Source organism: Acanthisitta chloris, unplaced genomic scaffold (assembly GCF_000695815.1).
Source record: "Acanthisitta chloris isolate BGI_N310 unplaced genomic scaffold, ASM69581v1 scaffold9871, whole genome shotgun sequence".
In the NCBI taxonomy this organism is placed as follows: Eukaryota; Metazoa; Chordata; class Aves; order Passeriformes; family Acanthisittidae; genus Acanthisitta; species Acanthisitta chloris.
In genome coordinates this window covers 51,890-67,454 of record NW_008654394.1, presented here as the reverse complement: position 1 = coordinate 67,454, position 15,565 = coordinate 51,890, and the positions used below count along the sequence as shown (strand labels likewise).

The 15,565-nt window shown below is 45.6% G+C and overlaps 1 protein-coding gene across 1 annotated transcript in view; it reads left to right on the top strand.

The window, feature by feature from the left end:
- The window catches only part of MKLN1 (muskelin 1, intracellular mediator containing kelch motifs), a gene marked incomplete at its 5' end in the record, with an annotated part of 68,789 nt that overhangs the window by 45,517 nt on the left and 7,707 nt on the right, over positions 1-15,565 (top strand). The window contains 6 exons of the mRNA XM_009083503.1: positions 1,888-2,109; positions 3,530-3,659; positions 9,968-10,115; positions 11,075-11,189; positions 12,857-12,996; positions 14,908-15,010. Coding sequence (XP_009081751.1) covers positions 1,888-2,109; positions 3,530-3,659; positions 9,968-10,115; positions 11,075-11,189; positions 12,857-12,996; positions 14,908-15,010 — 858 coding nt within the window. The remainder of the gene's footprint in view (positions 1-1,887; positions 2,110-3,529; positions 3,660-9,967; positions 10,116-11,074; positions 11,190-12,856; positions 12,997-14,907; positions 15,011-15,565) is intronic.

The window sequence follows — 15,565 nt, the reverse complement described above, 5'->3', positions numbered from 1 at the left end:
GGGTGGGGTGGGACTAGGTGATCCCTAAGGTCCATTCCAACCCTAAATTCTGTGATTGAATGATTGCAGTCTGTGCTGCCTCATGTACCAGTGCAGGGACAGGGAAGGTGTGAGCTGCACTCAGAGCCTACTAGCCTTGCTGCTCAGTGCCACTGGCTGCTGGGGTGCTCCTCCAGCTGAGTCAGGAGGATCATGAAAACCTTGGCAAGCAAATGCGCGTGATGAAGCCACTTATTAGAGCTCAGAGCACAGTTGATGTGGTCTGCATGGGCCTCGTGGAGCAGAGCTGTGCAGGCTGTTGGGGAGCAGCCTGCAAAGCTGTGTGTGCTGTCTTTGGAAGGATCCTCCAAGGAAGCTGCTGGACTGAGGCCAACACAGGAGCAGGACTTTTGCCAAATAGCTTACCTTTTAAAATGCTAGAAGGTGCTTACACCTTAGAGGAGTTGCTAAAAAAAAAGAGCAACACCTGTCCATGTGTTCAACCCAAGAACTACTTCACTTACACTGTGTGTTCTGTGGCTTTTTTCTACTCAAAAAAGGTACTTTGTTCCAAATTGATTTTTATAAGCATAGCCAAGAAACAGCACATCAGGACTCATTTTTTGAAGCGGCCCAAGAGCTGCTGTTACTGGTCCTGTTTTGTAACCAAAGCTGCTGTTTGCCAGCACAATGTGCCTTTCTGCTGACTCTGAAAACCAGAGATACGCCGTGTCTGCAGAACAAAAGCCAATCAGTCTCGCTGCTCTATTAATAACAAACACCAGTGTCCCAGGTGTTGGAGAGAGGCACAAGGAAATTGTCAGCTGGCAGGGCTGCTCGGGGTACCTTGTTTGCCTCCTGAAATGGTTCCTGTTTTCCCTGTGCTAGGAAAGAATGTCCTCACTGAATTCTTTATCAATCTGCAGCTCTTCCCCTTCTCTCCCTCAGCACCTACTGTGATAGCAGTTTTTCTTTAACCTTCAGCGAAGTGCTGCACTAGAAGTGGTTTGTGTAGGCTTTGCTGAGTAGCATTTCTATCTTACTGTCATTTTGGTTTTCTTCCCCCCCCCCCCCTCCGGTGTTTTGTAACCCTCTCCGTTGCTCTGTCTGAAAACATCACCTGGAGTCAGGGGGTTGGTTTGTGCTGCAGTGTGGGCCATAACCTCAATTCGGGTTTGGGGCAGTAAACATATTTCTGCTGCAGTCTTGTCGGGAATCCTGGGCTGTTTCTGCCCATCCTTTGTGTGCAGGAAGTGTGTGCAGGGGGTGGAAGCTGAGGAACTCTGTTAACTCTCTGGCAGAACTGACTATGGATCCCTGGGAAAGACACTATAATGTTTGCTTAGGTGCTGAAGGGTGCATTTAGTCTGTTCATGTGCTTAGGAAATAGCATGTAGAAATTAGACTCACATTTTAAAGAGTATCCTGAGTAGGTCCACAAGGATTATCAGAGTTTAACTCCTGTCCCTGCACAGACACCCCAACACTCCACCCTGTGCCTGAGAGCATTGGCCAAACACTCCTGGAGCTCTGTCAGCCTTGGGGCTGTGCCCACTGCCCTGGGAGCTGTTCAGTGCCCAAACACCTCTGGGGGAAGAACTTTGTCCTGATATCCAACCTAACCCTGTTCAGTGCCCAAGAGCGTTGTCCTGACATCCAACCTATCCCTCCCCTGAAGTTTCATGCGTTCCCTTGTGTGCTGTCACCTGTCACAGAGCAGAGATCAGTGCCTGCCCTGTGAGATTAGCCCCTGAGAACCATGAAGCTGTGTCCTTGTCTGTCTGTTGGAGGCTGAGGAGATGTGCAGAGCACTAACCTCGGAGGTGTCAGTTGCAGAGATCTTCAATCTCAGGGTGTTCAGCTCTTACTGTGTGTGTGGACTTAGACCTGCTTCTCCCCTCCTCACAGATGTGTATGGACTCTGAAAAGCACATGATCTACACGTTTGGGGGCCGAATCCTGACCTGCAATGGCAGTGTGGATGACAGCAGGGCCAGTGAGCCTCAGTTCAGTGGGTTGTTTGCCTTCGACTGCCAATGTCAGACGTGGAAGCTCCTGCGAGAGGATTCCTGCAACGCTGGGCCCGAGGATATCCAGTCCAGGATAGGGCACTGTATGCTCTTCCACTCGGTGAGTGTCCACACCCTGCTTGGATTTGTGGTGCCTTACTTCAAGGTGAACATCTGGGTTTGATTTTTTTTTTTTTGTGCAAGTTGCAGCTCTTTAATCTCCTGAGTGGTGTGTTGTCTCGCTTGACTCTGTGTTCACTGACATCCTGGTGCTGCTGTGCTAAGTGCATGAGCTGTTAATTCCAGGCTTGGAGCTTCCATGACTTCAACTGAGTAAAATTTCAAGGGAAAAGTAAACTGAATTTTAGTGAGATGATTTTAATGGGGTAAAAGTGAATAGACCCAAAGGTTGTGGTTCAGTTTGGTTAAAGAGTTGTTGTTTTTGAAGTTGGTAGAGCTGTTTAGAGGCTTCTGGTCTGGTGGCTACTTTGTGTAGTTACTGCACTGAGCACAGCCCTTTGTGCTGAGCCCCAGCTGAGCTTGTTGTCCTGAGCAGCTGGGCACAGCTGGCAGCAAGGCTCTTCATCCAGGGCCTGCTGGAAAAGCAGAGTGTGTATAATGTTTTACTGGGTGTTAAACCCCCTTCCATTGCCTTTCCAGGCATGTTCATCAACAGTGAGTTTGTCTAAGAGAATTAGTGTTGGGATGTTGGAGAAATTACTGATGTTATTTCTCCCTCCCTTTCACATGAAAGATCCAAATATTTCTGGTGAATACAGAGCTTTCAGTTTGTTATTTATCTTGAATGGCTGTTCAAAATCTGGTGCAAAACATACTGCCACACAAATCTTGTACAGGCACCTCAGGATTTTTCAGCTGTGTGTCCGTGGTAAAAGTGAGAATACTGGTTTCTGTGAGCGCAGGTCGTGGAAGTTTAAGTCCTGTTCTGTTTTCCCAGCCATTTGAAAGAAAAATAATCTGCCTCTTACTGACTTTCCACTTGGCAAACTTGACAGAGTAATGAAGCTGTTGTTCTTGGCTTGCTGCTTGCCATTTGCCTGCTCTGAGTTTAGAGCTCTGCTGGTACCTGTGTGGTTTCCCTTACAGGGTCTTTTGTTCCTGCTCTGCTTTTCCCAGTGAAGTTATCCAATGGTTTTAGACACAGACTGTTAATTCTGTAGTATTAAACTTGGAAGATGAGTTGCAGTTTTAGTGTCCTGAGGTTCCAGCTAGGTGGGGCAGTAGTTAACTGTGTACAGGGATTTTAAACTTAGAAGCAACATCTCTGTGCCTCTTTGATTCATTAATAGCTGCTCCATCCCTGGGAGTGTTCCAGGCCAGGTTGGATGGGGCTTGGAGCAGCCTGGGCTGGTGGGAGGTGTCCCTGCCCAGGGCAGGGGGTGGGATGGGATGGGTTTCCAGGTCCTTCCAACCCAAACCATTCTGGGATTCTATGATGAATATTCCTGTTAAAGATCACAGTTGACCAACAGTTTCTTGAACTTTGTAAAGACATAGTTGTGTTTGTTTTTTCCTCCCAGAAAAATCGCTGCTTATATGTCTTTGGTGGGCAGAGATCAAAGACTTACTTGAATGACTTCTTCAGTTATGATGTTGACAGCGACCACGTGGACATCATATCAGATGGCACGAAGAAAGATTCAGGGATGGGTAAGAGGATGACTACATATCTTTCCATTGGTTCAGATGTGAAGTGTATGGTGAAGGGAGAAATATCTAGGTGAAAGGCAACCCCCAGTGTCCTGGGGGATCAGGTTAGCATCCTTAACTAGCCCTCCATACCCAAGAACTCTGCTGTATCTAGGTTGAAGCTATGCCAGCTCTCCTGTCCCTCCTGCCATTTGACACTCCTCACCCTCAGCACAGCACAAATAATTGATGTGTGAAACCACATAGCACCTCGAAAAGGAAAAAAAAAAAATCAGCTAAATAAGAACTAAAAGTACCTCTTGAAACTCCAGCAAAGACAAAAAAAAAAAGCTGAAAAATGTTTTTTCTTTAATCCTGGAAAGGAGAAAGCAAATTTTGGGGTTTTTTTGTGTTTTCATTAAGTGAAAAAGGCCATAAAATGGAGATAATTCGTTTGAGATGCAGGAAGGCAGGGCGGGTGCTCAGAGGCAGAGCACTGGAGTAGAAGGACCGAGGTTATTTTGCCTGGCAGGAGCTGACCAGAAGGATGAGACCAACATGTTGTCCTGTTATGTTTGTAGGAAGTGTCAGGAAGGGGCAAAAACAAGGTGAGAAGGAGTGAGACTTCAGGCCCATTTGGTTCAGACCCTTGGAGCTGGATACCTCAGGCATAGGTCTGTAGGACAGAAATCTCTAAAGGGATCTCTAAAGGGACTCTCCTTGAGTCCTTCCAAGGAAAACCAGCTCCTGTTGTCGACTGCCTTCTCTGTTCAGGTGCCTGCACACTGCCTGGTGCTGCTCCACACACCCACACACTGTTTGTTGTCCTTGGAGATTTGAAGGAATTGATTGACTTATTTTTTCCAGGAAATTTTGAGCTTTTTTGCCCCTTTGATCTCTTCAGACTGCAAATCTTTCTAGGCAGAAGCTGAAAACATGTGGCTCTAAGCTCCAGGTTTAAAGATGCTGAGCTTGTCTCGGCGCTGGATAAGACACTGAGCTCTGCAAGGTTCAGATCAACAAGCAAAACTCTTATTTCCAGCCCTCCTCCCCATCCCCACGGGCCCTGGAGTGGTGACTAGAAGATTTTTTTGTCAAAAAAATGACTCACTGGAAATAATTCCCGAGTAAATTTTGGGGTTTACTGTTCCTCTGTGTGGAGAAAGTAAACAAACAGGTTTGAACGTTTCCATTGCTTTTGAAAGTGAATGTTTGGATCAGTTGCATTGCCACAGGAAAAGAACAAAATGCTTGTAACATTCAGACGGAAATATTGGCAGCATTGTTTTCACCCCAGAAAAGCAGATCTTTCTGTGTGATGCAGTTGGGTCTGTCTGGAGGAAGTGATTCCCCTGCCTGGTTCCTGTGCAGATTTAAGCTGCTCAGTGTGATGAGTCAAGTTGAGGAGGCCTGACCTAAATGTTCCTATAAAGTCCCATGATTACATTTTGTTCCTGGCTCACATGTGGCATTCAGTTCTATTCTTAGTGGAGCTATTTTGATTTTCACCCTTTCTGAAAGAACTTAATTGTGCATTTGTTTAAATGTCTCTTGGACTAGTGAGAAGGTTTGACAAAAGGTAATAAAAGGGATAGTCAAGGATTATCAGCAACATGGAGGGGTTGCAATGCTGTGAAATTGTGGTAATGATGTGTTGGTTTTGCTGCTGTCATGGTCTGGGTGAGGTAGCTATGCTGGTTGGTGTTTGTTTGCTCTTGTTTGTGCCTGTGATGTTGATCCTGGAACCAGTTTCTTTTATGGGTGACATGTTTGAGAACTGGGTGATAAGTATCACTTTGGTTTTCTTAGCTTGGAGTGAAGGACATAGTTGTGACATATTCCTACATGCAGCTGTGGTGATGTGTTGGATGTGAAGGAAGACAGGAGTGGTGCAAACTGGAGAGGGTTTAATCCCCTTGGGCGGAGCCTGTGGCTGGAGGGGAGGCAGAAATGTCTGTTGGTGGACACACCTTTGCAGAGCAGTTTTATACTTTTAATGACTTGAAAAACCACCAAAACAACACCTAACCAAGGAAAACCTCACCCAAACCCAATGTGCCTCTTCCAGACTGTATTTCTGGCACTACAGGTGGCCCAGAGATGCCTCCAGACTTGGATATCCCCAAGGGGACTGAGCCCTCCGCACGCAATCGTGGCTGACTGGCAGTGACTGAGGGAGCTGCTGGAACTCTTGTGGTCAGGGCTCCTGTGCTAATCCCCTCTGGCCCTGGCTCAGGTGGTGTGTCAGAGCCCTTGGGTGGAGAGAGAATTTCCTGCTGCAAAAAGATCATCTTACATCCCTTGGCATCGAGTAACTTCCAAGGTCAAATGTGAACAAGACTTAAACCTGCCTGTGGCTCCTTTTGGTGGTGGTGAAGTTCTTGTGGGCAAACTGCAAATAGTTCTTTTAGCTGTCAGTGAAGATCCCACTTCTCTTGCTAGGGCAGGTGCTCATTCCAGATAAAGAACTGTGCACATGATGGACAGGGAATTTCATGGATAAGCACCATGGACAGAGGTGACACAGCCCAGCCCAAGAAATTCTGAGTTAAAACAAGGCAGAAAAACATGGACCAGAGTGGGTAGCACAGCTCAGCGTGGCCTGAATATCCCATTTGGGCTGTCTGTTCCTGAGCCCTGACATGTTGTGCCTGTGCCCAGGTAAGATCTGCCTTGCCCGTGGTTAGGATGTGCCCTGCCATGGAAGCACTTTGTGCTCCTCATGTCATGAGGTGCTTCTCTGAACCAATCCCTAGATCTCTGTGAAGGTGATGAGGAGAGCAGAGAGTCCCCACATCCCGAGGATGCATTATAGAAGTACCAGAGCTCCATTCAGATTTACTGCCTGCCCTGGGTTATCCAGGATCTCTGAGAGAGCTGAGCGCTGGACATGGGATTGTTGCTTTGTCAACATAACACCAGACTGTTGGGATGGTCTCCTTAGGTGCTCCTTGGCAGACTGCCACGTGCAGCCTCATCAGGAAAAATCCCAGGGGATCAGGATTGCCTTGCTGTGTCAACAGCTGGGCTATGTGCTCTCACTGCCCCCCTCGCTCCGCTGGAGTTCAGGGGAGATGCTGCTTCCCTTGGACAGGACTGACAGCAAGTACCATGGAGCAATTTGTACTCCTTGCAAATGAATCCATCCTGAGGTGCCAGGTCCTGGGGAACAGCAATATCCATGTGATGTAGCTTTCTCCCAATTTTGTAGTCACAAGGCATCACAAGGAGGGAGGATCCTTGCAGGCACTTGCAGTGGGATTGGCAGTCACATGTCCTGAGGGTTTCATAACTCAGGTGGCACCAAAAGGCTGTCAGTGGAGCTGCTTCCCTCAGTTATCCTTCCTGGATCTTTCAGGCCTGCTCTGTAGACTGCAGATTTATATAGTTATTTTGCCCTTGCCCTGTTTTAAAGCATGTGGAAACTTGCTGTAGTGTCCCCTTAGATGTGAGAGATGTTCTGGTTCTCAGCTCTGCTTGTTATTAACTTTTTTGCTCCAAGTCTGAAATGAAAAACATACATCCTAAGCACTCAGTTGTTGTTGCTTTTATGGGTTCGTTTATGGGTTGAGTTATATTGGCCATGCAGAATTAAATTTCCTTCCTGCTGTACATTGTGTTACCTAAACATCCCCAGTATTCCTCTCGACTTTCCAGCCCGTGTCCCTCTCTAATGCTCTGACCGAGGTCGCTGGAATTCCATGCTCTCAGCTGCTGCACTTGCGGATGATGAACCTCTCTTACCCCCTAGTGGAAGTATTTCAGTCCTGAGGATTCTTTGGAGCCCTTTTGCTCTGCCAAGGATCAGGCTTCCTTGAAAAATATCTTCTTGGCCTTTCTGTTGTGTTTAAAGCATCAGAACATCTCCACATCACTCTGCAGTATCTTGTTGTGTTTTCTATTTATTTTCAGGGTTTTGTTTCCCAAATTTGTGTTGTCTTATGGGGTTTCTTTAAATCATATCACATTGAACTTCCTAGTTTTCTCTTCCTCTGCAAAAGACTAATGTCAACTTTTTCTAGCCTGAGGCACCACTTAAATACAGTTTCTACACAGTTGCTTAGATAGGTCACAGAGTTTATGTAAGTTGCTCCTCATCTTAGGCCTTTAATAAACATAGGGATGTATATTTCTGACCTATTATTTTTCCAGCCATTCTGCATTTCGAACACACTCAAGTAGAGATTGATTTAGAACTGAGGGAAGCCTGAAATTACTTGCCTTGAATCTGGCTTTGATTGCAGTTGCTGCAGCTGAATTCTATTCTTGCTATCAAGAGGGGGGAAAGAACCAGCAGTACTGAACTTTGGCAGCTTTTCCTTCCTTCACTATTCAAATAACGATTTCAGCTTCAGGAACTCAAGTGTAAGGGAGGTAGAAAATGTCTTGATCTCCCAACACATCAGGAGGAGGGCAGGGGCTGCCCCAGGCAGGTCCCAGGCAGTGGTAGTGGAGCAAACTCTCTGCCTGGTGGCTACAAGTCGCCTTCGTGGCAAAGAGCCTCAGGTGTTAATGCTCTGCAGATTTACATGGGCTTTTTCCTAATATTCCCAGTGTGGTCTCAATGTAGGTAGTGATGCAAAGACTTTTTCCATGTGCATTAGCATTGCTGATCCAATGGAGATGGTTCTCCTGCCACAAATGTCTCAAACAGGCCTTGAGTTTAATCCTTTTGGGTCAGCAGTTTAGTCCCTGGCTCTGCAAGCAAACTCATGACTTGATACTTCTCAAAAATTAGATATATTTAGGCTATAATTGTCCTTTTGTTCTGTTTCCTTCTGGGGTAACTTTGAGTGACTTTTACAGTCCTCATTTGTCTAAAGAAAAAGGTTCTTTGTGGTTTGGAGGTAAAACAAGGTGTGGAGTTGTTGTTGTGTCAATGTTGTTCCCTCATTTTTTTCCCTGCTGTGTCACCCATTGGCTTAAAAACCAGATTAATTTTCCTTTAAAATTCTGTGGCCAAATTGGAGGTCAGACTAGGAGGTTTATGCTGTGAAGGCTCTAAAGGCTTTGCCTCCTGTAAATCTCCAAGGATTTTGTCAACAGGACTCTGAGAATGAAGTATCTGGATATACTCCAGTTTCTACTTCACTTGATGAAAGAATTAAGCATTTTTTTTAATGTTTTTGAACACATGAATCATAGAATCATGGAATTTTAGGGGTTGGAATGGAGCTTAGAGATCATCCAGTGCCAACCCCTACCCTGGGCAGGGACACCTCCCACCAGGTTGAGGCCTAATAGGGTTTGGTTTTGTTTTGTGGTGTTGCTAAATACTTTAGAGAGGCTTAAACTGTAGAAATTGCTTAAAATATAGAAAACCAAATTCTACTCAGAATTTGAGATGTATTTATTACTTTCCTGGCCTAGCAAATGAGAAATGAAGGATGGGATGAAGGCAGTTAGAGAAGAGGCTTCCAAAGCAGTGTTTTTGTGTTGTCAGACTGCAGTGTGAAGGGCTCCCTTAGCCTGGAGCTTGTTTTCCAGGCCCTGGTGCAATGTGGTTAATTGCAAGGAAGAATTTGTGAAATAACAAGAGTTCTGAGAATTTTTCATGCCAAAATCTTGACCCAAGGCCAGGAACCTTTACCAGCCTTTGTGGAGTGACCCAGAAAGAGAAGGGAGACAAACAGGATCTGTAAACAAAGATCACGTGCCCTTCCCAAATACATTTTGGAAGGATGGTTGCCTAGGGAAACAGGAAATGGGGAATTATACAACATACACAAAGCACTGCCAAACAAATTTGCTGACCTTTTTTTCCGGGGAATTATGATGAAAACTGTTGGAATCTGCAGGATTTCACCATATTTCTGAATCCGAAGGTGGAGCAGAAGAATAGTTTGGTGATTACACCAATTAGGAAATACAGAAACTTCCTTGACGTTTCTGCCCTGGAGGAAGCAGTGCAGGGTGGGAGCTGTGCAGTCCTGAGTTCAGGCAGAGGTTTTTGGAGTTTCCCACCTTTTGCTAAGGAGGTTTTTTGGAATCAGTGTTTCCTTTTAGGGATGGGTAATAAGAAAATCACTCTGTTCTTATCCGTGAGGGTCATCTGCTCATCCAGCTCTGTCTTTAGGCAGCTCAGTCCTCAATTCTGAGCTGGTGTTTTCCCACATAGCTCTGTCCATGTCCTAGGAAGCAGCAGGTCTCAGGATGGTTTTTTTGCTTCCACAAGTCACAGTTAGGAAGGGAAGAAGAGAATTTGCCTTGGACTTGGCTTCAGCAGGGGAGGAATCTGGTGATGATGTGCTGGATTGCAGGGGGAGGGACCTGCATCTGCCTGGTGTTTGGATCCCTTCCTGCTTGTAACTTCTGCTTCCTTGTGTCAGTTCCAATGACAGGTTTCACCCAAAGAGCCACCATCGACCCTGAGCTGAATGAAATCCACGTCCTGTCAGGGCTCAGTAAAGACAAGGAGAAGCGGGAAGAGAACGTAAGGAATTCCTTCTGGATTTATGACATTGTGAGGAATAGCTGGTAAGTCCTGAGGTCTAACAGCTACACTGTCTTTCTTTAGAAAGCTAATCCTGTCTTCCAGCGAACTCTGGAACTTCTGCTAACCATGGGGAAGTTGAAGGCAACTGAGTTCCCTTGAGACACCTCCATTTCCCATAGGCTTTAGAGACACCATGGCAATAAGCCAAGTGAGGGAATCATGTGAACATCTCTTGGAGCAGGTGGAGGGGACAAGGGGAAGTAAGCTGTTATAAAAAGCTTTTCCTGTAGGAAGTGTTCAAGGCCAGGATTCATCACCAGGGCAGCAAATGCAGTCAGATGTGAGTTGTTAAGAGCAGCATACATGGTGCTGTGGAGCAGAAGCTAAGGAGACTGGTGTGTGTGGATGGTGGTGAAGTGTCTGTGCTGGATCCAGTGTTCTGGGGGAGTATCTCCTGGTTTATTTGCAGTGCTGTGTTTGGCAGCTCTTTGCCACTGTCCCTTTCTGGTGCTGACAGCTTGTTTGTGTTCAAAGCCTCTTCTCATGTGGGATCAATCATTCTGGAAGGGCTGAATGTTGTTTCTCCAAAATGGATTTTCAACTACAACTTAAGTCTGCTTCGAAATCAGGGATTGAAATACCAACTGTGCTGTAATCCGTGGCCTAAAGCTCCACTGGGTCCAAGATGTTTCTTCATAGTAAAAAGTACTTCATGCTGGCAGTTCTGCAGGCAAATAATGGAACATCTAAAGATGCCCCAAAGCTCATGGCAGATAATTTCATGGAATTTTTTTTCCTGGTTGGCTTGTGGTGGAGGACTATGTTCAGCCAAGATGACCTCTGGTTGTGGGATGGGTTTCTTTGTAGAGCTAAGAACAGGGAGAAGAGGACAAGTTAGAGAGAAGTAGGAGAGTCTTTGGTGTTCACCGTTTGTACCTTACAGCCTTTCAGTGACTTCCTGTAGGCACAGCTAACCATTCCTTGCTGCCTTATGTTTCAGGTCTTGTGTCTATAAGAATGACCAAGCAGCCAAAGAGAATCCAGGTAAAAGCCTTCAGGAAGAGGAGCCCTGCCCAAGGTTTGCCCATCAGCTCGTGTATGATGAGCTGCACAAGGTATGGGAGGAGTTTTTAAGAATTACTGCTCTTAAAGTGTAGCTGTTTCCTCAAAGATGGTGCTAAACTTTGTGGTTTGTGTTCACATTTGGATTAATATGGTAACTTAACTTACATTGTGAAATAAGGTGATGAACTACTTTTTCTGTCAATATGAAGTAAACACATTAGCTGTTCTCACCCTTCAGAGCACATGAAGATTCATTATCCTCAGGGTTTTCATCTCACAACCTGTTAGTGACTAAATGGTCACAGAGTTACCAACAATCCTGGGGAAAACTGTGCCTGGATGAACTAATCACTGTTAAGAACCTTCTGCACCAGAGCTCCTTTGTCCTGTGTGTCAGAAGCAACTGTCACTCTTCAGTTCTGTCACATACATTCATGCTTGGGCTCAAAACTGGGCTTGGTGTCCATGACAGCTCATTAGGCTCAGGGCTCTGCATATTAACAGTGGAGCACAAACCTATGGGTGAGGTTCATCCATTAACCCATGGATGGAGATGACTGTGGCACACACTGAGCCATTCCTGGATGTTTTGCAGCTAAACTTGTTCTAAGACTTCTTGTTAGTCTGAAACATCTGAATTGAAGAAGGTAAATATACATTAGTCTTACGTTTTGTGGACTATTAGTCGAATTTGGGAAACTCAACTAGGCCAGAAATTTGAGGATAAAGGGGCTTTTGAGGAGGAGTAGGTGCAGATCCTCTGTGGAGAACTTGTATTGCTTATTGTCTTCAGACTGTAATAACAGGCTGTAAATACAGTTCTGTCTTTGCTGGTGAGTGTAAGGCCCTGTGAGGCCGAGGAGTGTTCCCTGAGTTACTCTGAAGGTTGTAAGTCACTGCAGTTGCTCAGCGTGTCTGAAGAGCTGTTTGATGTGCTTGTTTTGAAGAGGCTTATTTTTAGAAACCTCTGTTCCAATGACCTTTCTAAGCTCCTCTGATATAAATGAGGAGAGCCTTGCATCAGTGGGATGCAGCACACATTGTTTGGAGTGATTATTTTGAAAGCTGTGAGGAAAGGTAGCCTGGTGGACTTGTTGAACCTCAGGATTTGAAGATCCTTTGTAGCATGTTTAATATCAACAGTTCAGAGTCTGAAATTACCCAGCGATGGGGAAGAAAAAACTAGTGAAGAAATAAACAGTGCTTTTTTAACACTCACAGTCTCCTGGAAGTTTGCCTCTCTCTGGAAGTCTAGCCTTGTGTTCCAGAGGTGAGCAGGTCAGGGGGAGGCTCTGTAGGGTTCATGGGACATGGGGGGACACAGACCTGCTGGTCATCTCCCAGGGTTGTGCTGGACTGGGTTGTTGTCACTTTCCTTGGAGCATCTTTGGGGCTTCCCACTCATTTTGTCAGTGCTCAAAGATTTATCATGCTCATTGGTTTGTTCCTAATGAAGTTTGTATGGCTTTTTTGGGGTATTTGTTTGTAAACATCTCAGGATCTGCAACTTTTTAATTATCTTAAAATGGTAAGTGGTTTAAGAGAACTTTCTTCACCTCCCAGGGGACAGAGTGAGGCTAATAATGAGATGGAGCAACTAAAAAGCAGCTTTTCCCTCCAGAACAAACCTCTCCAAAGCTGCTGACACAGTAAATTGCCTTTGTTCAATGCATGTACACAAACAATCAACCTTTTGATCTGCCTCTCATTTCCTTAGGTTCACTACTTGTTTGGAGGGAACCCTGGTAAATCCTGCTCTCCAAAGATGAGGTTAGATGATTTCTGGTCTCTGAAGCTCTGTCGACCTTCAAAGGAGTATCTGCTAAGGCACTGCAAATACCTCATAAGAAAGCACAGGTATAGAAACAAAGGTCGTTGGCAATTTTCTTCTCCAAGTGTCTCTTTGATTTTTGTTAAGTTGCTAAAACTTGAATATCTTATAAACCATTTTGGGAAATGTCATTTTATTGGTTATATGAAACTAGATGATCTTCAAGGTCCCTTCCAACAACCCAAACTGTGCTATGATGTGATGGTTTGCAGGTTTCTTGATTATTTGGTTTCATTAGTTGAGTAAAAACTGGTGCAGAGCTAAGCTACAAAATTAACTTCATTCTGCCTTGACTATGTTAGTCTAAAACTGGAAAAATCTGGTTATTGTGTGGGGAGCCTTGGGGAATTTTTAGATTCCCTTTTCACTCTGCTCCTCATCAACATGTGTTTTGGTGCTGTCACCTCCCAAGGCAGTGGAGTGTTTCAAACACTGTGCTAGGAGGTAGTAACAGCTCACAGGGATGCTAATGAAGTCTGGGGGCTGTGGATGCCTTTGCACATCTGAGACTCAACCCTGGTGAGGTCATCAGAGTTCCTCATTCAGAAACTCTGGAGAGATCACTGAGGCACAGTTCAGCTCCTCTGTGCTGCTTCTTGCACTCTGGATATTTCAGAGCTGCCTTGTCTTTGCTATTTAGGGCAACAGCTCTTCTGAATGAAGCTTCTGGTGCTGCCTGGGCAGGGGGTTGGCACTGGATCATCTCTATGGTCTATTCTAACCCCCTAACATACTATGATTTGTTTTTACTTGCTTAAATTGCACTCAGAGGAAATGTTGCTGCATGTTGTCTGGCAGAAGTTTGGGGTTTGATCACCATGCTCCCATTTTTGGGGTCCATATGAGGAGGGAGCCAAACCTTGGCCAGTCAGGGCCTGCTGTGGTGTGTGCTTGGCTGGATGCAGGTGCCTCACAGGGCTGGAGCTCACTGGGTGCCCACTGCCTGCACTCCCTCAAGCTCTGGGTGCCACAACAGGTCCTTGACTCACATGCACAGCTGAGGTCCTGCTTGGCCTGTTACCTTGTGCAGCACCAGTCAGCCAAGCTGCCCAGGGTAGAAGAGCAAGGGTGCCAGTGGTTCCACTTATTTAGGTTACTTCAGCTCTCTGGGCCATGGTGATACCACCTAAGAAGGTCTGTGTCAGTGTCTGTTACCAAACTCTCACATCCCTGAGGTGACAGATGTGGTCTAGGGGCCTCATGCATTGCTAAAGGACTTGCATCTTTAGACAGTTCCAAAATTTGGGCTGCAGATGACCAGTGAGACATAAATAGCCAAGTAGATGACCCAAATAAAGTAACAATAGAATACCCTGTTACAGGTAGCTGTAATGTGTTCAAAATAAAATGTCTTGCACTCCTGTAAGGCACTTGATACCAGGGAGATAAGTAACAGAACATGGGTTTAGTGTCCTCATCCCTGGAGTACATAGTTCTGAGCTGTTTTCCTGGGAATGCTTAGTTCTGTGGAAGACCAGGGTGGATGGGGCTCTGAGCAGCCTAGGCTGGTGGGAGGTGTCGCTGCCCAGGGCAGGGGGTGGCACTGGATGGGCTTTAGGTTAACATCCCTGGGCCTGAAGTGCTCCCAGCTTGGCTATGTCCAAACTGTTCTCGTCACACGAGGAGCACTCAGCACTCACACCTTTACTGGCAGAGAACAAACTGCACTCAGTGTTTTATAGTTGTATATTAAGAAGTTGCTGTACATAAGCTTGGGAGTATTTTTAGTAAAAGTATAATGTTTTGCCCCTGTAGCTCCCTTACACCCCAAAAAAACCTCCTCTGTGTTTGGCTTGAACATGTAGATTCCAGCAGACAGAGGCTGAGCTGCCACTAACATGGGTGGCTTTGTTAGATGAGTTTTTGCTCTCTGTGCAGCTAGTAGTACTTAGTCCTGAAAGGAAATGGTCCTCAAGGTTTCTGTCTCTTCCTTGCAGGTTTGAAGAAAAAGCTCAGACTGACCCTCTCAGTGCACTGAAGTACCTGCAGAATGACCTGTATGTGACTGTGGATCACTCGGACCCTGAGGAGACAAAGGAGGTAAGGATCAGCCACCCTTGGCTCGAAGGAATTGCAACTGTGTTCTCAGGTGAAAGTTTTGAGCCTCTTAAACCTTGTTTTTATTCCATTTATAAAGCTCTACAGGTGCCTGACTCTTTACTGTATCGTATATTTCTCCACACTGAAGTTCATTTAGCAACTGCAGGTCCAGATAAAATAGCTTTTGTACTCCTGAGAGTGAAGACTAGGCCTTTGTTTTAATTCCAGCCTGCTGGTGTGTATTTTGGGAGCTTTAATTGTAATGTAAACTCTCTGAAATGTCACGAGGCTGGAGCTGCTCGTGCAGTGGAAAGTGAGTAGAAACTTACTCACTGCCTTCCACTGAAGTTCATTTAGCAACTGCAGGTCCAGATAAAATAGCTTTTGTACTCCTGAGAGTGAAGACTAGGCCTTTGTTTTAATTCCAGCCTGCTGGTGTGTATTTTGGGAGCTTTAATTGTAATGTAAACTCTCTGAAATGTCACGAGGCTGGAGCTGCTCGTGCAGTGGAAAGTGAGTAGAAACTTACTCACTGCCTTCTGTCACAGTGGCTCT